This window comes from Electrophorus electricus, chromosome 2 (genome assembly GCF_013358815.1).
Source record: "Electrophorus electricus isolate fEleEle1 chromosome 2, fEleEle1.pri, whole genome shotgun sequence".
Lineage (NCBI taxonomy): Eukaryota > Metazoa > Chordata > Actinopteri > Gymnotiformes > Gymnotidae > Electrophorus > Electrophorus electricus.
This window is the reverse complement of record NC_049536.1, coordinates 2969490-2996526: the sequence shown is the minus strand read 5'-3', so window position 1 is coordinate 2996526 and position 27037 is coordinate 2969490. Positions and strand designations below refer to the sequence as shown.

The 27037-nt window shown below is 35.9% G+C and overlaps 1 protein-coding gene across 5 annotated transcripts in view; it reads left to right on the top strand.

Moving 5' to 3' along the window:
• Positions 1 to 878: 878 nt before the first annotated feature.
• The window catches only part of LOC113580566 (protein tyrosine phosphatase receptor type J), a 42261-nt gene continuing 16102 nt past the window's right edge, over positions 879 to 27037 (top strand). For 4 of the 5 annotated variants that reach the window (XM_035520393.1, XM_035520378.1, XM_035520377.1 and 1 more), the window contains exons 1-4: positions 879 to 1475; positions 8720 to 9557; positions 10242 to 10487; positions 13082 to 13342. In XM_035520393.1, the coding sequence (XP_035376286.1) occupies positions 1410 to 1475; positions 8720 to 9557; positions 10242 to 10487; positions 13082 to 13342 (1411 nt within the window). In that variant the 5' untranslated portion in view covers positions 879 to 1409. The remainder of the gene's footprint in view (positions 1476 to 8719; positions 9558 to 10241; positions 10488 to 13081; positions 13343 to 27037) is intronic. The other variant, XM_035520385.1, reaches the window with a different exon arrangement.

Genomic DNA, 27037 nt, shown 5'->3' with positions numbered 1-27037 from the left:
AGAGGGTGTCTGATTTGAAAGTCCCTAAAACACCATGGGACCCCAGATAACATCACTGACATTGTGTCCAAATGCATCAATTTATGTATTTTTATACACCACTGTATAATTGTGAGGATTAAGTATAGAAGCACTAACAGGGTCTCCTTCCTTCATCTCTGGTCTGATGTGAACTGAAGCTCCTTTTACTCACGATTCAATTAGTGGAGTCGTACTCTGTCAGTAAAATTAGTTAATCTGAATAACAATTACAGTGTCCAAGAGATCATATCTGCTGTGTTGATGGGACTTTTTGGAGCTTGTGCTGCAGTTATGTACAGTATGTGGGGTTATATAAGCAATCTTCAGACTAGGTCACCCTGACCAACAGTGGCATAGCAGGAAGTGCTTTGCTCTATTAAACTGTAGAAAGAAAAGTTAGAGCTTTTTTTCATGTGCTTTTGGCTGCGCAGAACTACATATAGATACAATCTGACAATGGCTGTGAGACCACAAGAACTAACTGAATTCAGTTCAGTGTACATGTATAACAGTATATTTTACAATACTTTACTTGATACTTTATTAGTTCAGCTGTATTTCTGTTGTAGATCAAGTTCCTCAAGATAGTAATGTAAAGGAAGAAAAGCTATAAAATAAGTATGTGCACCTTTAGCATACTACCTGTTCTATATTTCTATATTACTGAGCACATGTGAACCTTTAATGGATGGCAAGACTGAGTTCAGAGCGAACGTTTGCCGTGCATAGCAGCTTACTTCCACTTTCAGAAGGTTTTTTTTTTTTTTTTTTCCCGTCTCGGATGTGTGGTTTGTCATTTTAAAATGGCCACAGACCATCTGCTTGCTACCATTCATTTGATAGTGGCCTAAATTTATCTATGGGTTGGTGCCATAAGAATTCAGAATCACATTGTTATGTCCTACTGAGTTAATTTGAGACTATAGACAAGGTTTTACCTGTATTTATTTTGTGAGATATTTATTTATGTATTTGTGATTAGAAAAAGTAAAGCTTCTAAAGTTTCTTTTTTTATGACGGATAAGCGGCGTGTTCAGAGGGTGCAGGACGCGGAACTGCTGGACGCCTATTGCTGAGAGGCGGTGGTGGTAGATGTCCGCTCCACCCAGGATTGGAAACTCAAAAAAACCAAAAAAACAAAACCCTTCCTTCATTTCACACTGCATTGGCGCATCATTTCATACCACGGAAACGTTTCAGTTGTGCGAGCGGTCAACTAAACTTTTAAAACATTTTCTTAAAAACGTAGATATTCTCAAGAGAAAGACAAACAATTCTCACGTCAAGAGGAAACTCGATCAAGATAATTTCATAATTCCAAAGAGTGCTGCTGGGAAATTTAACGGAACATGTAATACTCGTCTGACAGTAGAAATCTACCATTCATCATGAGAAGTCTTCCGTCAAGGCGCGATATCCCAGTGACTGTCCTGAGCCTGTGTGTGTTATGCCAGGTAAGTGTCTCTTGCACGGGTGAAGGCTGGCGTTTTCGGACTGGTAAACAATAGCACCAGTTAACGTTTCGACTAATACACCTGTTACATCAGGTAAATTACATGATAGGCTAAATCTTTTCAGCTTTGTGTTTTCTGTTTAAAGTCCTAAACTGTCAACATATTTATGGATTTGCCTTTAGGATAAAGCTAACGCTATAGATTGCATTTTCCAAGCGTATGGGACTGAGTAATTTTAACTCAATGGCTTTTATCAGTAGTCTGCAGCCTGTAGTCTCCAGTATAATTTCATGTATCACATGACGTAGTGAAAAATAGCCTAAAAAGTTATCACGAGAAGTCACACAAATGTTGTGGTTTATGTAAATGTGGCAGTTTTGAAAACTGTAGATAGAGAACATATGAGTTTTGCTCAGGACAACAAATAAAACCAAATGAAGTAGGCTGAAGGAGGAAAGAGAGCAGTGCCCCCGAGACTTTAATATAAATATAATTAATATAATTTTAGTCTATTGCATAAGGCTGCAAAATCCGCCTCAGATAAGGGAACTGAAACATTTTAATATAGTGGTTACATTCAGATGGAACTGAAACATTTTAACACAATGGTGACCCTAAACGAGTATATACTAAGTTTCCACTCACATCACCTGTACGATATAGCTACCATACAATCTTTTTTTTTTCTATATGTTCCTCAGAAATGTTCCTACATTTCAGCAATACATTCTGAATACATTCCTCAATGAATATATTAATTTACTAACTTTTATGCATATACTGGAGTGCTTTTCTAATTCTCTCTCTTTCTCTCTCTCTCTCTCTCTCTCTCTCTCTCTCTCTCTCTCTCTCTCTCTCTCTCTCTCTCTCTCTCTGAGGAGAAAAGGCTACGTATAAAAACATATTGTTTTGTGTTCCCTGTGGACAACAAGAAATGCTTTGAGATAAAATCACTTGTTCTTAAAGAGGCAAATTTGAACTGAAATTGTGATAACCAAAGTTGCTTTGTGATTATAGTGGGAATGTATCTGGCAGTTTCTCAAGAATCTGGGCATATTGGTCTAGCCAGTGAGGTTCTTGCACTGTGGACTGAAGTGCTCAGAGTAAACTAAATATATATATGTGTCTGATTTTGAATGGTAAAATTCAGCCAAAGGTGATTTTAGTGGAGTCCATATTTTTCTGATCAGTAAAATGTGAGATCTGGAATTGAGATGGTTAAACCACTGAAGGGAGACTTTTGGAGTGTGATTTATAAACAGAACTCTATCGGTTTGTAGACAGAAGTCTGAAGGGGCAGGAAAAGAAAGATAAGGGAAGTGCTTTATTGCAAGTATTGTGGCTTTCGTGTATTGAGTCACATTAAAGCAAGGAAACAAGGAAAACATAAAACTGTGCAAATCAGAGAGATACCAGGACTGGGCTAAAGAAACACTTCTATTTGCAATAGAATGAAAAAAAATTGTGGAAGTGCATAACTGGTTTCTGTTTGGAAAATACCCCATCTTAAAAGCACATATTTAAGAACGAGGGAGAATACCTACTGTACTGTCCAGGATACATTCTATGAGTAAATGACAAAGTACGTTTGTAAATCTCTCTGTATAAAAGAATCTCCCAAATGCCATAAATGTAACATATGCTTTAATTCTGGCTATAACATGCAACATGCAAGTGTTTGGGTCTTATGATTGCAATAAATTCATGCCAGTTGTAAATAGACAGTTTACATGCACTCTAGAATGTCGTCACAGTGGGCTCTTTGGAAGTGAACAGGCTGGCAGTGTGACAAAATGGTATAATTGTGATCAGGACATATTCTAGCTGAGGTTTAAAAAAGAATGGCAAGAAGGTGTGCACAGAAGAAAGGCTTGCTACCATTCCTTTGATAGTGGCCTAAATTTATCTATGGGTTGGTGCCATAAGAATTCAGAATCACATTGTTATGTCCTACTGAGTTAATTTGAGACTATAGACAAGGTTTTAACTGTATTTATTTTGTGAGATATTTATTTATGTATTTGTGAATTAGACTATATATATACAGAATGCGAACATTTATGAGTAGAAAATATCCTCTGTTACACCAAGAAGAGTGACAATGTGAATATGATGATTTAGTGTAAGTTTTATGGGGCTCTGATCTATTTCCTAAAGGTGAAGGCACAGTAGTCTTTTAATTTCCTCCTTACTTTAATTCCTGAGTATGACAGTTTGCAGGTTGTCGGTACTCTGTAACCCATGATGCAGGCATTCAGTCACAAAGGAAGGTACACTGCTTTGCAAAAATTCCATTTAAAAGCTTGTATTCCCTTTAAAAGCAAAGTATGAACTGGCCTATGGGTCCCATGACAACGGATCACAATAAAATAAATTTGATCTTGAAAAAAATTCCAAATCAAGCTTTCTTAAACTGTTTACAAAATATAGAACAAAATTAATCAACTCAAAGAAATTAAAACTTTCTAATATAGACTCTATAGAGAAAATACTGTATTAATGAAATGTACCCATTAACAACTTAAAGTACATAAAACATATAGTTTTTTTTACAATGTGAATGGAGCTGTATCAGACACAATGCCACACTGCATCTAGTGACCAAGGTGTGCAATACCTAGTTCAGTTAGGTCAATGTTAGTTTATGGAATTTATTTAGATCAACTAGAGCACACACACAAGAAACCTTGAGAAATGAACCTTTCTGTGAGTGTCTCATGAGTTCCCACTGATTCTAAGTCTTAATAAGATATTCATCAGTAGAAGCTTCTAGACGAGTATATATACCCCAATATCTGCATTAGTTAGTTAGCTTTTCAGAGTTCTAACGAAGTTTTATTAGGAGATAATTTGTGAGGGGGGCCCCAAGATTTTGACTGCCTAGGGGCCTCCACGGGGTGCTGGCATTGGAAACACACTTATGTAACTTGTTTTGTCAGTCACCTAATACTGACTTATATGACTAATAGGACTTACATGACTAATGCAACCAGCAATAAAGTTGTTTACAGTAAGCTTAGATTTAGTAAGCAAGCTTAAATTTAGGTTAATTTATTTGCCTCTCAAAGTCAAAAGAACTGTTAATGATTCAGTGTTTTGGAAGCAATATGCCTAAGCAAATTAGTGTATTTCTAAAGACGAAACAGACTGCAGCTATTCTGGGACTTAGTCTATTTGCATGTATCAACACACCACAGGTTTTATCGCGCTAATTACGTGCCAGCAGCATCAGACCGGAAACTGGCTTTTTTGAGCAACCTCACAGTTTTCTATGGTTTTAGTATGCTAAGATGTGTAGTGCTCAGCCGTTTTCTTCTTTTCACAAGTGACTCCCATGAGTGTGCTCTTATTACTCAAATCACAATGTTCCACATTAAGTACAAACAACAATGCTGTTGGCAGTTCAGGAGGCATTAGTGCTATGCACTTGTGTAGACACAATGAAAATGAGAAAGCACTCAAGTGAAAAGAGAATCAAGTGTGGTTCTTCATTGTCCATGATAAATACATAATAAAACATCTATTTATGGTCATCCACATTCACTCATCTGATCGCAATCACGCGATTATTAGTCATTCCGTTCACCTGCCTCTCATTTACCCTAACGAACTTAAGTCCCATTTGTGCGTCCCTCCAGTGCTTCGTATTTGAGCTTGTAGACAGGCTACTTCCTGACAGACGGACTATACTCACCAGCACATTATCACATTCTTTAATCTCATTTATGATATTTTGTTTTTAGACTATTCTCATTAAATTTCAGTTCCAGATCAGGTCACGACCTGATCTGTGATTGTCAAAATGTCACATATACATTTTCCCCCCATATTATTTTTTACACCAAACAGATGATGTGTATTATTACTGTTTTCAATTCTTTACAGTAATACCCTGCTCAATATTTTAAAGGCACATTTACTAAATAATTTCAAATAATTTTTTAAACCAACCACGTTAAACGATATTAAACATAATTAAGAAGCATAATTATAACCAACCATGTAGCAATGTAAAACATACAAGAGAAATGGTCTAGACCTAAAAATACTCTTCACTAGTTATTTCATTTAAGATATTTTTCATATTTTTGTGTTTAAAATGTAACAATGTGACTTTACAAATGTTTTTTACTGTTTCATAGCATTCAATTATGACAAAATGCAGATATTATGACAGTATATAGTACATAGCAGTATAGAGTCAATATATCATTTTCTTAATGAATGTCCTGAAAACCCATGATTGATAGATTTGACAGTAAAAGTGGAAACAGAATTTGCATAGGAACACAATGGTAAACAGAATGAATAAAATGGCTTTTCATTCGGTCTTGCTTGGGTTTGAGTGCCTCTTCATATATATATATATATATATATATATATATAATTTCTTTTTCTTTTTTTTTCCTGCAGTGTACTGTGGTAAGAGATATTAAAAATTGTGGTGAAGTACACAAAGTTGACATTTAGTAGTAGGTGGAAGCAATCTCTACGGAAGAAACATTAAATATTGGGCAAGACTCTATGGATACCATTTATATTTATATGCCATTTAGCTGACACTTTTATCCAAAGCAACTTACAATGATCACTGTATACAATTTGAGCAATTGAGGGTTAAGGGCTTTGCTCAGGGGCCCAGCAGTGGCAACTTGGCAGTGGTGGTGCTTGAACTGGCAACCCTTCAATTACTAGTATGTAACCACCTTAACCTTGTCATAGATTGTTTCTGGATTAAAATCTGTGTTCCTCTGTTCTGTTGCTGCTTCCCAACCAACAATTGCTCTCCATCTTGAGCGATTTTACCAAAAAAAATGTTAGACTCATGTTAGGCAAATATTGTTCCTTTGTGATGTGAAAAGTCTTAAACAGTTATCCAAAAACACTTGAAGTAAAAGCTCACAGAGGGGCTTCAACAAAGCAAAACATTGTGTCAGTTACTATTCTCTTTCATTTTTGGGTAAACTTTGTGAAGAATAATGTGTGACTATTGTGTTATCTATTGCAAGCTGAATGCCTCCTGGTCATAAATATGTGCCACTATTTATAACTAATTTATAACTTATTATGGTGTATCCCATAATTTATAACTAATTATGGGATACACCTCGCCACAAGCTAAAAGAAAAGTCTCATTTCAGCAGCTGATTTTCCGTCCATTCTTCTGCCATATGTGTACTTTTCAGTTATGTTTTTCAGCGCTGTATGTGCTTTTTCTTCTCACTAAACCAATGACCTCTCTTGGCAGTCTTGGTTGTTTTAAATGAGGTGTGTGATGGGTATTTTTTCCCCCCATAGTTTCGCTTTTCCCAACAAGAGTCTGTAGAGCTAAAAAAAAAGCAGAAAAAAAGAGTAAGTATTGTTATAGCTATTACACAAGTATGCAGTAAACTTTTTGGAAATGTTATTTTTGGATGAACATTGTGCTGCCCATTCCGTGGCCTTCATAACGAATGGGGCATTGCTTAGGAACAGCGTCGGCAAAGAGCAGGGAGGGATGCAACCCCCCTTAACAACAATCACCCTGGGAGGTGGCAGTTCTGGGATCAGTGTGGCACACTTCCTGCTCCCTGAGTGCCAAGGCTAATCTTGTAACAAAAAGAGCTGTGCCTGTGTAATGACTAGAATTTAAAGACTTGGGCTGAAATTAATATTCAATATGAATTCTCTAATCAGGTCAGTGTTCTCCTATTGATATGTTTACGCAGTGAATGAGGCTTGCCCAAGGCTGTTTGGGAAAGCAGTTCAACGGAACAGAATGTCATGCTGGAGGTTGTTTAATATTTACCAGTTTAGTAACTAGGAGTTGATATACCTCGTTGGATGATGCGCTTGGTATGTTTATAAATGCCTTTCTGCTCTAGTTTCCATTAATGATTAAAGCCAAAGAGGGTCTCTCTTGTTCTTGATAAGGAAGCTGTTATATATTGGTATTAAAGTTTGATCTGAGTGAGGACTTTGGGTGTTAGTGATGCAGTGTAATACAGGATCGCAGTTTAAGGAACAACTCTGCTTCGCTGTTCAGATAATGTTCTGGAATTACAGTGTCACATTTGAGTCAAGCCAATAAATGTTTTTACAGTGATTTTTAAAATAATCTTTGTCATAAGGCAGCTTTATAGAAATCCAAGTGTAGGCACCTGACCCAGGTCTCCTGGGAATATTACACTTGTTTGAGGCATTTCCTCTTTTTCTGTTCCATAGTTTGCTTTTATTGTAAAACATGTTTTGTTATATAGATTCTGTAATTGTGCTTTTAAGTTCTCTTTAGTAACTTTTGGAAAGTTTGAAATTTTTAAAATTCTGTTGTATTAATTTGTTTAACTTCCAGTAGTTTTATGAATAACAGTGGTTCTCAGTAACTGATGTGGGATTGGTCTGTGAAGGGTGGATATTTTGCCCCTCTGGAGTTATACTTTGTTGCTGTAAATATATAGTTCAATGCCCATAGTGAATAATTTAATTACTATGGTATTTCAACATGACTTTGACTACCTGGCAACAATTGGACCTCAAAGGGTTTTAACAACATAGTAGTTTTATGGACATTTTTTGGAAGACAAAATGCAGCTATCCACAAGTCCCGGAAAAGTTATTGTGAAGGCCAGTTACAGGTGGTACAAAAACCTGGTCAACTTTAATTTTTTGATAGGTGAAAAATTGATACTGCAAAAAATAATCTTTAAAGTACGTCAGACAAAAGGGAGACAATTTGGAAACAAATGGGCATTTTAATGTTTAGTTAGCGTGCCAAATTATCAGAGAACACCAGTTCCATGGCTGACCCCTGGCAAATAGATAATTCATAATTAATAAGACATTAGTTTCAATTCACTATTTTTCTAATGGTTATCTGTATACTAGTTTAGACATTGGTATAAGCGTGTATGATGTTATAGTGCATGTATTACCTGAAACATCTGCTGTTCAAGAGAGGTAGAAGTTTATGGATTGGTTTCCTGAACATGGATTAATACCACTCTTTGACTTTGTAAATCACAGTTAATTTGTATATTACTTTTTGTTTACGTCTTCCTGCATGACATATGACTTATTTAAAAAAAATTAACAAAAATACATGAGAATATTGTTCTTTATTTCACCCATTTAACAAAATATTAAGATATTAAGAAATTAAGATGTTTTCCTCTTTGAATTACTTTTGTCTGTAATTATAAAAGTTATTTATGTTACTGTTGTTTTGTGTTCTTGTAGTTGATTTTTTTTCTCCATTTCTCTTTCAGAGCTTAAGCTCAGTATCTGAAACACAAACAACTAATGGGACCTCACTCCCATTGAGCAGTACAGCCACTAATACAGATGTAACTCAAACAGCATCATTGAGCAGTATAGCCACTAATACAGATGTAACTCAAACAGCATCATTGAGCAGTACAGCCATTAATACAGAAGTAACTCAAACAGCATCATTGAGCAGTACAGCCATTAATACAGATGTAACTCAAACAGCATCATTGAGCAGTACAGCCATTAATACAGATGTAACTCAAACAGCATCATTGAGCAATACAGCCACTAATACAGATGTAACTCAAACAGCATCATTGAGCAGTACAGCCACTAATACAGATGTAACTCAAACAGCATCATTGAGCAGTATAGCCACTAATACAGATGTAACTCAAACAGCATCATTGAGCAGTACAGCCACTAATACAGATGTAACTCAAACAGCATCATTGAGCAGTACAGCCACTAACAGAGATGTAAATCAAACAGCATCATTGAGCAGTATAGCCACTAATACATATACAAATCAAACATTATCATCTTTCATAACTAATACAACCATCACAAACCCATTAACATCATCCACACTGAGCACTGATACAAAGGGACAAAGTCAAACGGTATCCACGCCATCCATCACCACAGCGAGCACAACTGGAGGAACCCGAGCAACATCACCTGCTTTCAGCACTACCTCGGTCACCTCAGATGGACAAATTTCAATAATCTCATCCACATCCAATGCTTCTGCCAAAGGGCCAACTCTAGGAACAACACCTGCATCTACTGCTTCTGTGCCATCTACAGTCATAACCAGTACAAGGATTACAAGTAAGTCCTACAGTGTAGTTCTTCTACCACGCGGCTCATTTGGAACATTGTGAATATCAGATTTTCTCCTACTGACATATAAGAGAGCAGCTTGGCACGAGTGCATCTGAACTTCTAGATTTTGGTGGCGTTTGAATAAGAAGAGCAGTAAAAACTAATTTTGCAGTGTGTCAGTGAGGCATCGTTCAGAAGAACAAGGTTCAGGTAATCTGTGAGATGTGTGTCAGTCACCATGACACCATGTGGAAATACCTGACACACAAATACCTGAGCAGCTGTGGAACATTAAGTTTATCATTTACATTTACACTTACATTTTGTTAGCTGACATCTGTTAGGTGGAGGAAAAACTTCAAATGAAAAATATCCAAGGCATTCTAAATGCCAGACACCCAGAGCTATTTGTCCACGAACACTGAGCATTGTGTTAAACCTCTAAGTAAAAACCCACAAACCGAGGACATGTGAAATTATAGGACCCTGAAGCATGTGGAACACAGGTCATTTCACTGTAAAAAGACTGGATGTACCCCCACCCCCTTAGCTGCAGACCCATATCACAATAGCTCCATCTACTGTCAAAGCAGTCACTCCAGATTGATTTTCACAGCATGTTCTCTAGTTATGTAAATGTGTGTATAATGTGTGTATAATGCTTCTCCATCTTTCTGTTAACATATCCAGATGTGGTTGCAAATCTTAGTGTCTCTATCAAAACAACATCATCTGTGTCTCTAACCTGGAATTCGTCAAATGGGAACAGCTCTTTCTATAGAGTACAGTGGACCGATGGCAGAGTATCTAACACTTCAAATACGTTTTACACAGTCACTGGTCTGACTCCTGGAGTGAACTACACATTCAATGTTACTGCAGTAGCTGGAGATGGAGTTACTGCAGGAACACCTGCTTCCACCTCAACATTCACAAGTAAGTGCTGTTCTTCAGATAATTTATTTTTAAAAGTACCTATAGAAAAAGTATTATGAATGTCTCGTGGGAGGAGGGCCCCATAACTTTAGTGCATAAACTTAAAAAGCAGATTACCCCATTTTTATAAATAGTCCTTTAGTACATTTGGCAGCCCAATGCTAAGCAATTTAAGCAGTTTAGGGCATTTTTATGTAGGCAATCTGAGTAAGACATTTGTCATTAACAGATTTCAAATGAAGACAGGCTGTGTCTGAATGCATCTCTTCACTCTCTGATTCTCTATGGACTATATAGACTGACACCCCAAATAGTGCACTATATGAATTCAAACATGGCCAGTTAATTTTAAAATGAATTCTGATGCAGTATGTATAGCTGTGTATCATCGGCAGATTTATGGAAGTTGACTGTTTTTAATGATGATGGTAGATGGGCACATGAGTAGATCCTGATACACTACAGTAAAGGTCATGTATTTTACAGACTTATGTGCCAAACCAACATTCTGTCTTGCTCCCTGATCCTGATCCTGACCTTTCTTAGCATACACCCACTAGTAGCCTATCTGTCACTCCATCCAGCTCCATCAATCTCAATCTCCATCTCAGTCTCATTTGTTACATCTCCCTGATTATTAATAAAATTCACCTGTCTCTCATCATTAACCCCTCCCTTTAAATCTTTGTTTCTTTTGAACTCTTCCAAGAAGCATTGCCATGTCTAGTCCATGCATACCGAATGGTCTCTCCGCCTGCCCTGCTGGTTACTGTCCGGTTTTGTACTTTGGTCTTGGTGTCTGCCTCACCCCCCTCTGATTCATTCACTTTACTGGACTGATACCGCATGAGGCAGTTTTTGGATTGATTTCTCCTTTACACCCTTGCCTACCTACTATGTTTTCTCTGCACTCTCGCTGGCTACTGACTTTCGCATCTTTGAAGACTACAGCTCTGGATTATCCTCTTGTAAATAAAACAAATTCATTTAATCATATATGCATCTGTTTCCAGTCTGTGATGTTATACATTCTTTCAGAAATCAGAATGAAAATATTGGCATACACCGAGTAACCTTTATTTGTTACACCAACCCAGTAACTCTACCTGTTTAACATTTCACAGTCAACTCTAAATTGTAATCTACGACCAGAGATTCACTATTATCTTCACTATTGTACTCTGTCTGAAACCAGTTGACTGTACAGGAGTTCTGTGCCCTGTATATGCTGTGTCAACCTTGGTCATTTTCATGAGTGGGCTGGTTTTTGACCAAATTATATATATATATATATATATATATATATATATATATATATATATATATATATATATATATATATATATATATACCATAAATAATACATTTATGCCATAATATACATTTTGATTGTAAATGCACCTGTCAATACTGTTTTTGTAAGAACATATGAATAGAGCATAAATCGATATGTATTATGAATACACACAATATCCAAACATCACATACCTTCAGAAATACAAAAAGAAAACAAATAAAAATAGATAATTAGTAAAAATGACCAATGGGAACGACAACTGTGCAGAGAACAAGATAAGGTCCCATCAGCTAATTCAGAACATATCACTCACCAAAAAAGGATCAATAGTGGTATACCTAATAAGATGGTAAATGAATGTATGATTTCTATTGAGGATGTGCTTTCAGTTATTTTAACTTTTCATAGTTGATAGATATAGATCTGGGGCTTCTTTAGTAGAGGTCTGACCATTGCTGCTTTGAGTTCTTTGCTGAAAATGATGTAATGAACTGTTAACCTTGTCAAATCCAATGTTCATAAGGCTGTCAAAAATCACTTATTTGAAAAATTATTCCAGATCTGGAACCAGGACACCGTGAATTTAATCAGAGATATTGTTGTATGCATTAAGATTCATTTATTTTATTAAAAGCAACTAGAGTGTGTGTTTTGTGGGCATGTGAATACGGGATTTGGTCTCCTGCACACAGAGTTATATTGTAAATCTAAGGTCAGTGATTATTTTTACAGAACAATGCAGATTTCTCTGAGTCATTGTCTCAACCCCCCTTGATGGCTACCAGATGAGGATTTAAAAATGTATCCATTCTTGAAGTTAGAACATGTATTTACCAATTAGCCAGAACACACCCATAGCCTCCTTAGTGATGTTCTCTTCCACACTTCCCTCTCCTTTGGGGAACACACCTGTGCACTTCACAGAACCTATGTGTCTAGACCAAAGAACCCGTTCACTGGTGCAGTAGCCAGAACACACATTGACTGTGTCTCCATTACAGGGTCCATAGTCATAGTGAGCACAGTAAAATGTATCTCTGAAATTTTATCTTTTTGTGTGGTAAGCTGTGGACTTTTGCTAAATTAAGGCAATTTGATGATGCTGTTGTGCATCACATAATGTGCATAATGAATCTCCATCTTTCTGTTAACAGATGCAGATGTCCCAAATCTCAGCGTCTCTAACAAAACTACTTCGTCTGTGTCGTTAATGTCGTATTTGTCAAATGGGAGTAGTTCCAGAGTACAGTGGACCGATGACAGAGTATCTAATGCTTTAACATGCATTTGCTTACAGATCCAGATGTTGTTGGAAATCTCCAAGTGTCTATCAAAACCACCTCATCTGTGTCCCTAAACTGGAATTTGTCAAATGGCAACAGCTCCTCCTATAGAGTACAGTGGACCAACGGCTCAGTATCTAACAGCACTAACACTTCAAATACGTCTTACACAGTCACTGGTCTGACTCCTGGAGTGAAATACACATTCAGTGTTACTGCAGTAGCTGGAGATGGAGTTACTGCAGGAGCACCTGCTTCCATCTCAATATTCACAAGTAAGTCCTGTTCTTCAGATTTGTATTTATTTTTAACAGTACCTATAGAAGTATTATGAATGTCTTATGGGGGGCTTAAAAAGCAGCTTAAGCCATTTTTATAAATAGTCCTTTGCTACATTTGCCAGCCCAATGGTAGATAAAGAAGCAATGGCGCTTCAGATAATTGCTTTCTTCAGTCATATTCCCACCCTTCTCTGTATATTTTAAGAAGGCTGATAGACTGATAACTTTGAATTCCAGGAGATGCAGTATTGATACATACAAAACCACTGCTGTTGAATGAGTCTTTTTTTTTTACATGCAGATATCTATAATGTTTTTCTAGCAAATAATATATGGGTTGAAAAATTATTAGATCATGATTAGACTGATTAATATATGCTCTAAGACTTAATGGTTTATGTCCATTAACTATATTTTAAGTTATAAGGTTTAGTATATGTATTGGCTTTAGATAGTATTGTGTTAGCCTGAATTGAATGTGGTGTCATAAAAAGCTAGAGGATGGGTCGAAAGTTACCAATAGTTTCTGTGTTCTTAAACGTGTGATTAAGCAGCCATTATATATGTATGCAGGCCAGAGGCAGGTAGTGACTATGGCCGTGTACAAAATATAGATACGGCAATATATTTTGCACACACGCTTACCAATATGTAGTGTCATGGCTGTTTCAGTATTTATGAATGTTTATATTCTTTACATAGTGTGAAATTCATGTTCAACTTTAAGTACAGTATTTAAAACATCCAGCAGGAGGCACAACTGTGCCCCATTTCCAAAAATCATTATAGTGTTATCATCTTAATGAGAGACTGTTCAGCGTAAAGCATGCTCTACCATTTAAGATGATTTTTGTTTTACAACATTTTTGGAAAACCAACCCAGATGATGAAAAATCAACACATTAATATAGGAAAGACCTTGGAAAGCAGCTACAGCGCCTTCAAATTTTAAAGCAGACATTTATGTAAATGTAGACAGAAAAACTGTTAATTTAAGTTAAGTTATAATTGCAAGTTCTTCATTAGTAAGCTACAATAATTAGTTAAAACCTTTTCTGTTAGTGAGAAATTAGAAGTTGTTGGCTGTGTTCAGGAATTCTTTTTTTAAACTTTCTTTTTCATTTTGGTACTTTAAATTTACTCTCATCATTAACTGTGTTACTGGTCTGTATTATTAATAATTAATAATAACATGTCAATAATAGATTTCAATAGCATCCAGGTAAAATATACTGTAACAATATAACATGTTCAATGACTCTGATTCACTTACAACTAATTGTACCAAAACTAACAGTTAGTGAGTATCTAACAGCTGTACAAAACTAACAATGAACTAACAATTAATTGTACCAAAACTAACAGTTAGTGAGTATCTAACAGCTGTACAAAACTAACAATGAACTAACACTTAATTGTACCAAAGTGGTTATGGAGGGCCACATGGTATGAAGCACATCTGGCTACAATTCTGCAGTTCCAGAGCTGTTGCCCTTATCATATCTAATCATGGCAGGTAAAGCAACCACTACGTGAATTGTCATTAGCTACTCACCTTTACTCAAGTGATTATAATCAGAACACCATTTTAACTGTGTGAATCATTATTTTAAACATTATTACGACTTGAATACAGTTTTTGGCTAACACATCTGTTTTCGGAGCCACTCTATTATGACAGTAACAGTATCGTTTACATTTATAGTATTTGGTAGAGGCCTAGAGTGACTTGCAGAATCTTTATTGAATGCACGTCCTCATGTGACAACAGATAGGTTAGTGTTCAGAATAATAGCAAGCTAAAGCCATCTCCTGAGTGTAAAATGAGTTTATTTTTTTTTAAATACATAAGTGTATATTTAAGTGTTTAGTCACAATGTGGAAAGGTGAGTCCTTAATATTCGTTTAAAGACAATCGTTTGAAATGTCTCCGCTGTACGGACAGGTCATTTCACCATCTGGTGCTAGGACAGAGAAGAGTCTTTTTGCATGTCTTCTTTGTGTCTTGAGGGATAGTTGCTTGACACAAGCAGTACTAGAGGCTTGAAGGCAGCAGTGTAAAACAGAGTTTGAAAGTGCCCTCAAGTATGTGGGAACTGTTCCAGTTATGAGTTTTTAGACAATCAATGCATCAGTGTTGTAAATCTGATGTGAGTTGCTACAGGTAGCTAGTGGAACGAACGCAGCAAGGGGTGCCATGGGCGAATTTAGGAAGGTTGATAACAAGCCATGCATCTGTGTTCTGGATGAGTTGTTGGGGTCTGATGGCAGAGAGGGGAAAGTCTGCCAGGAGCGAGTTGTAGAATCCAATCTTGAGATGACAAGGGGCTGAACAAGCACCTGAATGACTTCCATGGAGAGAAATGGTCAGATTTACATGATGTTAAAGAGAACCTGCATGAACATGTCAAATTAGCAATACAAGGAGAAAATGATAGTTGGTTATTCAGTAGTACCCAAAGGTTGTGAGCTTGTAAGAAGTGCCTGTATGCAAAAAAAAAAAAAAGTCATGGTACACCAAAGAGTAAAATATAAAAGTGTCAGTACTGCATACTTGTGAGTACCGGCCCACTTTGAGCACTGACCAGTATCACATTGGAATGAGAAAAGTATGGATAATTTTACTATACAATGAACTTGAAGAGAATGTGTGGATGTCATGTGAAACCAATCTGTTGGTATTTCAACCTTATGCAATCAAGTTTAAAAAAATGTAACTCATGTTTGGTGAAGAACAAAAAGGGCAGAATGCAAACCTGAGTCTCCAAAACGTTAGACGTTTATTGATACACAGAATGAAACTAAACAAAGCAAAGCACAACAGGCACAATGAAAAACAACTTACAAATAAAAGAGGAACACATGCTATATCACTCCAATAACTGACAAACGTTGGAACAACCACTGGGGATTTAAATCCTCACACTACTTGGGCATGGAATAAGGGACAGGTGAAGCAAGGACCAGGATATGGCATAGCAGCATGTGGGGGAAAGTAAACATACGCACAACAAACAAATAAAACAAAAACACAAAGCCACATGGCAATCTTCGCCATGCGGACGAGGGATAAGGGGCTGTTACTGTATCCTCCCCCCAGTCCACCAACACATGGAAGAGTCTGAGGGCCACTTCAAACCCACTTCAAACTTGTTCAAGAGCGCAGACAAGTCCGTAGTCAGACAGACCAGCTGGCTGTCTCCCCAACCTGTGGAGTTCCTCCTGAGCATCTGGGGATAATATCGGCCAAACAATGAGCAGCACACTTCTTCTCCTCATGCACCTACTCAGTGTGCTTGGCCATCTTCAGCAAATACCTGGCTCCCGTAATCAGTCCATGCAGAGAGACTCCCAGCATTCTTGAAATGGTCAGTTATTCTGTGACGTTTGGTGAGTGGTGAAAATGGCAGAATGCAAACCCGAGTCTCCAAAACTTTAGGCGTTTATTGATACACAGAACAAAACTAAACAAAGCAAAGCATGAAGCACAGCAAACAAAAGGAAGGACAATTTACAAGCAAAAGCCAAATACATTAGTCACTACAGACGATCACTACATTACTGTAATAACTTACAAAGGTCTGAACAAACACTGGCGATATAAATCCTCACATTACGTGGGCATGGAAGAAGGGACAGATGAAGCGAAGAACAGGTTAGCAAGGACGACATTGCAATATATTGGAGAAAGTAAATACACACACAGTGACACGTCAAAAAAAAACAACACGAAGCCACATGGTGTTCTTCATAATGAAGACGAGATGTAGGAGGAGGGGGCTGTTACAGAAACCATTTATCATCATTTGATGTGCTGAGAAAATTCTTCCCTATGTGGATCTATCTGCTTGTTATATAAATATGTTCAACTTTCATACCATACAATTGAATTTCAAAATATGACTTTTTGTATCAGAATGTGAATCCTAGAGGAACTTCTGAACAGGCTATAATTAAGTGGATGTATTTGCAAGTTTATCACAAGATGTTTCTTAAATGGAAATTCTTGTTGATTGAAATGACAACCCATTATTGGAACTCTTAATTTAGAAACTGCACTGAAAAAGGAGGAATAGGTCTTTCTTTATAGTTCAACATGAAATCATTTAAATTTCAGTTTACAAAAGTCATTTTTTTAAACATCACTAGTCTCCTTCCTGGGGTCAAATGGATTTAAAAGTTATCTGCAGTTACTGTGCATAACAAGTTTCAATAAGTTGAACAATTTGTTTGAATTTCAATTTTAGAAGAAATTCTAAGGATCCTTTGCCATTTTTTAATTATTTGGAAACTTTCCACTTGCTAGTTCTTTCATATCAATTTTTAAAAAAAATTCTACCAACGTTGATCTTCACTTGCATACACAGAGCCAGCTGTTCTAAGAAACCTGACACAAATTAAATGTGATGATGCAAGACCCTTTTTAAAAAAAAGATTACTATTCTTATTTCTTGAGCTAAATCAAATTTCTGTGTGTCTGCAGTTACTGCAGATAACTTAAGAAAAGGGCAATCTATAGATGTTTTGGCTTATACAGGAAAGGTTGAAGAATTGGGAATTTTTATCATAGTTTAAATTTCAGAATATAATTTTGTATATTTCAAACTATACAAGTAATTTAAATTTGAGATTATTTACGCTAATTTGACATTAAACGTTCCATATTCCCCATATATATATATATATATATATATATATATATATATATATATATATATATATATATATATATAGTACATAATGGGAACGTGCTATTTTTTGCCTCAGTTTTGTGTTTGCTTAATATGACAGGAGCTATTTTGAGATCTCAGCAAAGGGGTTTTCTGTTCCCCTGCACTGTTGTATGCTGGACTCTGGGAAAATAGATATGCTCTCCTTGCTTGCACAGAACCAGATTTTATGAATAACCTGATTTTGAAGGAAATCACAACAAATTCATTGTTTATGAACTGGACTGAACCAAATGGACAAACGTCTTTCTTTAAAGTACAATGGAGCCATAATAATGTAACTTTAAATATGATGAAGATGATGAAAGATCCTTTTTAAAAAATCATTCATATTCTGATTGCTTGAGCCAAATACAATTTCTTTGTCTCTGCGGTTCCTGCAAATAACTTAAGAGAAGGGCAGTCTGTAGAGGTTTTAGTTTATACAAGAATGTTTGAAGAATTGGAAGTGTTTATCATAGTTTGAATTTCAGAATGTATTCTGAAAACCCTTTGTCTTACTGAACCTTTCTGAAAATTTAACACTTATCAGTTCCATTCATGTTAAATTTGTCATTTTCTGATCATTTTGCCCCTCACTTGCATGCACAGAACCAGATGTTATAAGGAATCTGACTTTGATTGAAATCCAAACAACCTCATTGTATATAAAGTGGACTGAACCTATCGGGAATAAGCCTTTCTTTAAAGTACAGTGGACCAGCAATAATTGTACTTTAAATGCAACTACCAACAATTCTTTTTTAACATCACTGAGTTGATTTCTGGAGTTGAATACAAATTGCAGGTATCTGCAATTGCTGCAGATAACGTAACAGAAGGTCAATCTGTTGGTATTTCAACCTATACAAGTAAGTTATAATATGGGCAACATTTTACATTCATTTTACATTATCCTTAATTTTGACTTTACTTTCCGTTAGGAGACCACTTTAGAAATTTGCTTATGTCTGTTTCTTTCAAATAATCTGTTGTGACTTCCTAACAGCTTTGCTTATAACTTGTATGCAGGTCCATATCTATGTTCGCAGGGTCCTGTGTTCCAGTGGTCCTATTTATCCAATTTTTGTATGGCACATAATGGGAACATGAGAAAGGGTCCTTTGCTCCCCAGTTCTAGATATATGCTCTGCCAGGGTCCTTCATTCCCAGTGATCCGTATTCCATATCGCAATATAATGCATAAAGGAATCCTGATTTATTTTTTTGGCTGTTTTACATTTGCAAAATATGAACTCTGCAAAAGGGTTTTCTGTTCCCCTGCACTGTTGTATGCTGGACTCTGGGAAAATAGATATGCTCTCCTTGCTTGCACAGAACCAGATTTTATGAATAACCTGATTTTGAAGGAAATCACAACAAATTCATTGTTTATGACCTGGACTGAACCAAATGGACAAACGTCTTTCTTTAAAGTACAATGGAGCCATAATAATGTAACTTTAAATATGATGAAGATGATGAAAGATCCTTTTTAAAAAATCATTCATATTCTGATTGCTTGAGCCAAATACAATTTCTTTGTCTCTGCGGTTCCTGCAAATAACTTAAGAGAAGGGCAGTCTGTAGAGGTTTTAGTTTATACAAGAATGTTTGAAGAATTGGAAGTGTTTATCATAGTTTGAATTTCAGAATGTATTCTGAAAACCCTTTGTCTTACTGAACCTTTCTGAAAATTTAACACTTATCAGTTCCATTCATGTTAAATTTGTCATTTTCTGATCATTTTGCCCCTCACTTGCATGCACAGAACCAGATGTTATAAGGAATCTGACTTTGATTGAAATCCAAACAACCTCATTGTATATAAAGTGGACTGAACCTATCAGGAATAAGCCTTTCTTTAAAGTACAGTGGACCAGCAATAATTGTACTTTAAATGCAACTACCAACAATTCTTTTTTTAACATCACTGAGTTGATTTCTGGAGTCGAATACAAATTGCAGGTATCTGCAATTGCTGCAGATAATGTAACAGAAGGTCAATCTGTTGGTATTTCAACCTATACAAGTAAGTTATAATATGGGCAACATTTTACATTCATTTTACATTATCCTTAATTTTGACTTTACTTTCCGTTAGGAGACCACTTTAGAAATTTGCTTATGTCTGTTTCTTTCAAATAATCTGTTGTGACTTCCTAACAGCTTTGCTTATAACTTGTATGCAGGTCCATATCTATGTTCGCAGGGTCCTGTGTTCCAGTGGTACTATTTATCCAATTTTTGTATGGCACATAATGGGAACATGAGAAAGGGTCCTTTGCTCCCCAGTTCTAGATATATGCTCTGCCAGGGTCCTTCATTCCCAGTGATCCGTATTCCATATCGCAATATAATGCATAAAGGAATCCTGATTTATTTTTTTGGCTCAGTTTTACATTTGCAAAATATGAACTCTGCAAAAGGGTTTTCTGTTCCCCTGCACTGTTGTATGCTGGACTCTGGGAAAATAGATATGCTCTCCTTGCTTGCACAGAACCAGATTTTATGAATAACCTGATTTTGAAGGAAATCACAACAAATTCATTGTTTATGAACTGGACTGAACCAAATGGACAAACGTCTTTCTTTAAAGTACAATGGAGCCATAATAATGTAACTTTAAATATGATGAAGATGATGAAAGATCCTTTTTAAAAAATCATTCATATTCTGATTGCTTGAGCCAAATACAATTTCTTTGTCTCTGCGGTTCCTGCAAATAACTTAAGAGAAGGGCAGTCTGTAGAGGTTTTAGTTTATACAAGAATGTTTGAAGAATTGGAAGTGTTTATCATAGTTTGAATTTCAGAATGTATTCTGAAAACCCTTTGTCTTACTGAACCTTTCTGAAAATTTAACACTTATCAGTTCCATTCATGTTAAATTTGTCATTTTCTGATCATTTTGCCCCTCACTTGCATGCACAGAACCAGATGTTATAAGGAATCTGACTTTGATTGAAATCCAAACAACCTCATTGTATATAAAGTGGACTGAACCTATCGGGAATAAGTCTTTCTTTAAAGTACAGTGGACCAGCAATAATTGTACTTTAAATGCAACTACCAACAATTCTTTTTTTAACATCACTGAGTTGATTTCTGGAGTCGAATACAAATTGCAGGTATCTGCAATTGCTGCAGATAATGTAACAGAAGGTCAATCTGTTGGTATTTCAACCTATACAAGTAAGTCATAATATGGGCAACATTTTACATTCATTTTACATTATCCTTAATTTTGACTTTACTTTCCGTTAGGAGACCACTTTAGAAATTTGCTTATGTCTGTTTCTTTCAAATAATCTGTTGTGACTTCCTAACAGCTTTGCTTATAACTTGTATGCAGGTCCATATCTATGTTCGCAGGGTCCTGTGTTCCAGTGGTACTATTTATCCAATTTTTGTATGGCACATAATGGGAACATGAGAAAGGGTCCTTTGCTCCCCAGTTCTAGATATATGCTCTGCCAGGGTCCTTCATTCCCAGTGATCCGTATTCCATATCGCAATATAATGCATAAAGGAATCCTGATTTATTTTTTTGGCTGTTTTACATTTGCAAAATATGAACTCTGCAAAAGGGTTTTCTGTTCCCCTGCACTGTTGTATGCTGGACTCTGGGAAAATAGATATGCTCTCCTTGCTTGCACAGAACCAGATTTTATGAATAACCTGATTTTGAAGGAAATCACAACAAATTCATTGTTTATGACCTGGACTGAACCAAATGGACAAACGTCTTTCTTTAAAGTACAATGGAGCCATAATAATGTAACTTTAAATATGATGAAGATGATGAAAGATCCTTTTTAAAAAAATCATTCATATTCTGATTGCTTGAGCCAAATACAATTTCTTTGTCTCTGCGGTTCCTGCAAATAACTTAAGAGAAGGGCAGTCTGTAGAGGTTTTAGTTTATACAAGAATGTTTGAAGAATTGGAAGTGTTTATCATAGTTTGAATTTCAGAATGTATTCTGAAAACCCTTTGTCTTACTGAACCTTTCTGAAAATTTAACACTTATCAGTTCCATTCATGTTAAATTTGTCATTTTCTGATCATTTTGCCCCTCACTTGCATGCACAGAACCAGATGTTATAAGGAATCTGACTTTGATTGAAATCCAAACAACCTCATTGTATATAAAGTGGACTGAACCTATCAGGAATAAGCCTTTCTTTAAAGTACAGTGGACCAGCAATAATTGTACTTTAAATGCAACTACCAACAATTCTTTTTTTAACATCACTGAGTTGATTTCTGGAGTCGAATACAAATTGCAGGTATCTGCAATTGCTGCAGATAATGTAACAGAAGGTCAATCTGTTGGTATTTCAACCTATACAAGTAAGTTATAATATGGGCAACATTTTACATTCATTTTACATTATCCTTAATTTTGACTTTACTTTCCGTTAGGAGACCACTTTAGAAATTTGCTTATGTCTGTTTCTTTCAAATAATCTGTTGTGACTTCCTAACAGCTTTGCTTATAACTTGTATGCAGGTCCATATCTATGTTCGCAGGGTCCTGTGTTCCAGTGGTACTATTTATCCAATTTTTGTATGGCACATAATGGGAACATGAGAAAGGGTCCTTTGCTCCCCAGTTCTAGATATATGCTCTGCCAGGGTCCTTCATTCCCAGTGATCCGTATTCCATATCGCAATATAATGCATAAAGGAATCCTGATTTATTTTTTTGGCTCAGTTTTACATTTGCAAAATATGAACTCTGCAAAAGGGTTTTCTGTTCCCCTGCACTGTTGTATGCTGGACTCTGGGAAAATAGATATGCTCTCCTTGCTTGCACAGAACCAGATTTTATGAATAACCTGATTTTGAAGGAAATCACAACAAATTCATTGTTTATGAACTGGACTGAACCAAATGGACAAACGTCTTTCTTTAAAGTACAATGGAGCCATAATAATGTAACTTTAAATATGATGAAGATGATGAAAGATCCTTTTTAAAAAATCATTCATATTCTGATTGCTTGAGCCAAATACAATTTCTTTGTCTCTGCGGTTCCTGCAAATAACTTAAGAGAAGGGCAGTCTGTAGAGGTTTTAGTTTATACAAGAATGTTTGAAGAATTGGAAGTGTTTATCATAGTTTGAATTTCAGAATGTATTCTAAAAACCCTTTGTCTTACTGAACCTTTCTGAAAATTTAACACTTATCAGTTCCATTCATGTTAAATTTGTCATTTTCTGATAATTTTGCCCCTCACTTGCATGCACAGAACCAGATGTTATAAGGAATCTGACTTTGATTGAAATCCAAACAACCTCATTGTATATAATTTGGACTGAACCTATCGGGAATAAGTCTTTCTTTAAAGTACAGTGGACCAGCAATAATTGTACTTTAAATGCAACTACCAACAATTCTTTTTTTAACATCACTGAGTTGATTTCTGGAGTCGAATACAAATTGCAGGTATCTGCAATTGCTGCAGATAACGTAACAGAAGGTCAATCTGTTGGTATTTCAACCTATACAAGTAAGTTATAAAATGGAAGACTTTTTACATAAATTTTACATTATCCTTAATTTTGACTTTACTTTCCGTTAGGAGACCACTTTAGAAATTTGCTTATGTCTGTTTCTTACAAATAATCTGTTGTGACTTCCTAACAGCTTTGCTCATAACTCGTATGCAGGTCCATATCTATGTTCGCAGGGTCCTGTGTTCCAGTGGTACTATTTATCCAATTTTTGTATGGCACATAATGGGAACATGAGAAAGGGTCCTTTGCTCCCCAGTTCTAGATATATGCTCTGCCAGGGTCCTTCATTCCCAGTGATCCGTATTCCATATCGCAATATAATGCATAAAGGAATCCTGATTTATTTTTTTGGCTGTTTTACATTTGCAAAATATGAACTCTGCAAAAGGGTTTTCTGTTCCCCTGCACTGTTGTATGCTGGACTCTGGGAAAATAGATATGCTCTCCTTGCTTGCACAGAACCAGATTTTATGAATAACCTGATTTTGAAGGAAATCACAACAAATTCATTGTTTATGAACTGGACTGAACCAAATGGACAAACGTCTTTCTTTAAAGTACAATGGAGCCATAATAATGTAACTTTAAATATGATGAAGATGATGAAAGATCCTTTTTAAAAAATCATTCATATTCTGATTGCTTGAGCCAAATACAATTTCTTTGTCTCTGCGGTTCCTGCAAATAACTTAAGAGAAGGGCAGTCTGTAGAGGTTTTAGTTTATACAAGAATGTTTGAAGAATTGGAAGTGTTTATCATAGTTTGAATTTCAGAATGTATTCTGAAAACCCTTTGTCTTACTGAACCTTTCTGAAAATTTAACACTTATCAGTTCCATTCATGTTAAATTTGTCATTTTCTGATCATTTTGCCCCTCACTTGCATGCACAGAACCAGATGTTATAAGGAATCTGACTTTGATTGAAATCCAAACAACCTCATTGTATATAAATTGGACTGAACCTATCGGGAATAAGTCTTTCTTTAAAGTACAGTGGACCAGCAATAATTGTACTTTAAATGCAACTACCAACAATTCTTTTTTTAACATCACTGAGTTGATTTCTGGAGTCGAATACAAATTGCAGGTATCTGCAATTGCTGCAGATAACGTAACAGAAGGTCAATCTGTTGGTATTTCAACCTATACAAGTAAGTTATAAAATGGAAGACTTTTTACATAAATTTTACATTATCCTTAATTTTGACTTTACTTTCCGTTAGGAGACCACTTTAGAAATTTGCTTATGTCTGTTTCTTACAAATAATCTGTTGTGACTTCCTAACAGCTTTGCTCATAACTCGTATGCAGGTCCATATCTATGTTCGCAGGGTCCTGTGTTCCAGTGGTACTATTTATCCAATTTTTGTATGGCACATAATGGGAACATGAGAAAGGGTCCTTTGCTCCCCAGTTCTAGATATATGCTCTGCCAGGGTCCTTCATTCCCAGTGATCCGTATTCCATATCGCAATATAATGCATAAAGGAATCCTGATTTATTTTTTTGGCTGTTTTACATTTGCAAAATATGAACTCTGCAAAAGGGTTTTCTGTTCCCCTGCACTGTTGTATGCTGGACTCTGGGAAAATAGATATGCTCTCCTTGCTTGCACAGAACCAGATTTTATGAATAACCTGATTTTGAAGGAAATCACAACAAATTCATTGTTTATGAACTGGACTGAACCAAATGGACAAACGTCTTTCTTTAAAGTACAATGGAGCCATAATAATGTAACTTTAAATATGATGAAGATGATGAAAGATCCTTTTTAAAAAATCATTCATATTCTGATTGCTTGAGCCAAATACAATTTCTTTGTCTCTGCGGTTCCTGCAAATAACTTAAGAGAAGGGCAGTCTGTAGAGGTTTTAGTTTATACAAGAATGTTTGAAGAATTGGAAGTGTTTATCATAGTTTGAATTTCAGAATGTATTCTGAAAACCCTTTGTCTTACTGAACCTTTCTGAAAATTTAACACTTATCAGTTCCATTCATGTTAAATTTGTCATTTTCTGATCATTTTGCCCCTCACTTGCATGCACAGAACCAGATGTTATAAGGAATCTGACTTTGATTGAAATCCAAACAACCTCATTGTATATAAAGTGGACTGAACCTATCAGGAATAAGCCTTTCTTTAAAGTACAGTGGACCAGCAATAATTGTACTTTAAATGCAACTACCAACAATTCTTTTTTTAACATCACTGAGTTGATTTCTGGAGTCGAATACAAATTGCAGGTATCTGCAATTGCTGCAGATAATGTAACAGAAGGTCAATCTGTTGGTATTTCAACCTATACAAGTAAGTTATAATATGGGCAACATTTTACATTCATTTTACATTATCCTTAATTTTGACTTTACTTTCCGTTAGGAGACCACTTTAGAAATTTGCTTATGTCTGTTTCTTTCAAATAATCTGTTGTGACTTCCTAACAGCTTTGCTTATAACTTGTATGCAGGTCCATATCTATGTTCGCAGGGTCCTGTGTTCCAGTGGTACTATTTATCCAATTTTTGTATGGCACATAATGGGAACATGAGAAAGGGTCCTTTGCTCCCCAGTTCTAGATATATGCTCTGCCAGGGTCCTTCATTCCCAGTGATCCGTATTCCATATCGCAATATAATGCATAAAGGAATCCTGATTTATTTTTTTGGCTCAGTTTTACATTTGCAAAATATGAACTCTGCAAAAGGGTTTTCTGTTCCCCTGCACTGTTGTATGCTGGACTCTGGGAAAATAGATATGCTCTCCTTGCTTGCACAGAACCAGATTTTATGAATAACCTGATTTTGAAGGAAATCACAACAAATTCATTGTTTATGAACTGGACTGAACCAAATGGACAAACGTCTTTCTTTAAAGTACAATGGAGCCATAATAATGTAACTTTAAATATGATGAAGATGATGAAAGATCCTTTTTAAAAAATCATTCATATTCTGATTGCTTGAGCCAAATACAATTTCTTTGTCTCTGCGGATCCTGCAAATAACTTAAGAGAAGGGCAGTCTGTAGAGGTTTTAGTTTATACAAGAATGTTTGAAGAATTGGAAGTGTTTATCATAGTTTGAATTTCAGAATGTATTCTGAAAACCCTTTGTCTTACTGAACCTTTCTGAAAATTTAACACTTATCAGTTCCATTCATGTTAAATTTGTCATTTTCTGATAATTTTGCCCCTCACTTGCATGCACAGAACCAGATGTTATAAGGAATCTGACTTTGATTGAAATCCAAACAACCTCATTGTATATAATTTGGACTGAACCTATCGGGAATAAGTCTTTCTTTAAAGTACAGTGGACCAGCAATAATTGTACTTTAAATGCAACTACCAACAATTCTTTTTTTAACATCACTGAGTTGATTTCTGGAGTCGAATACAAATTGCAGGTATCTGCAATTGCTGCAGATAACGTAACAGAAGGTCAATCTGTT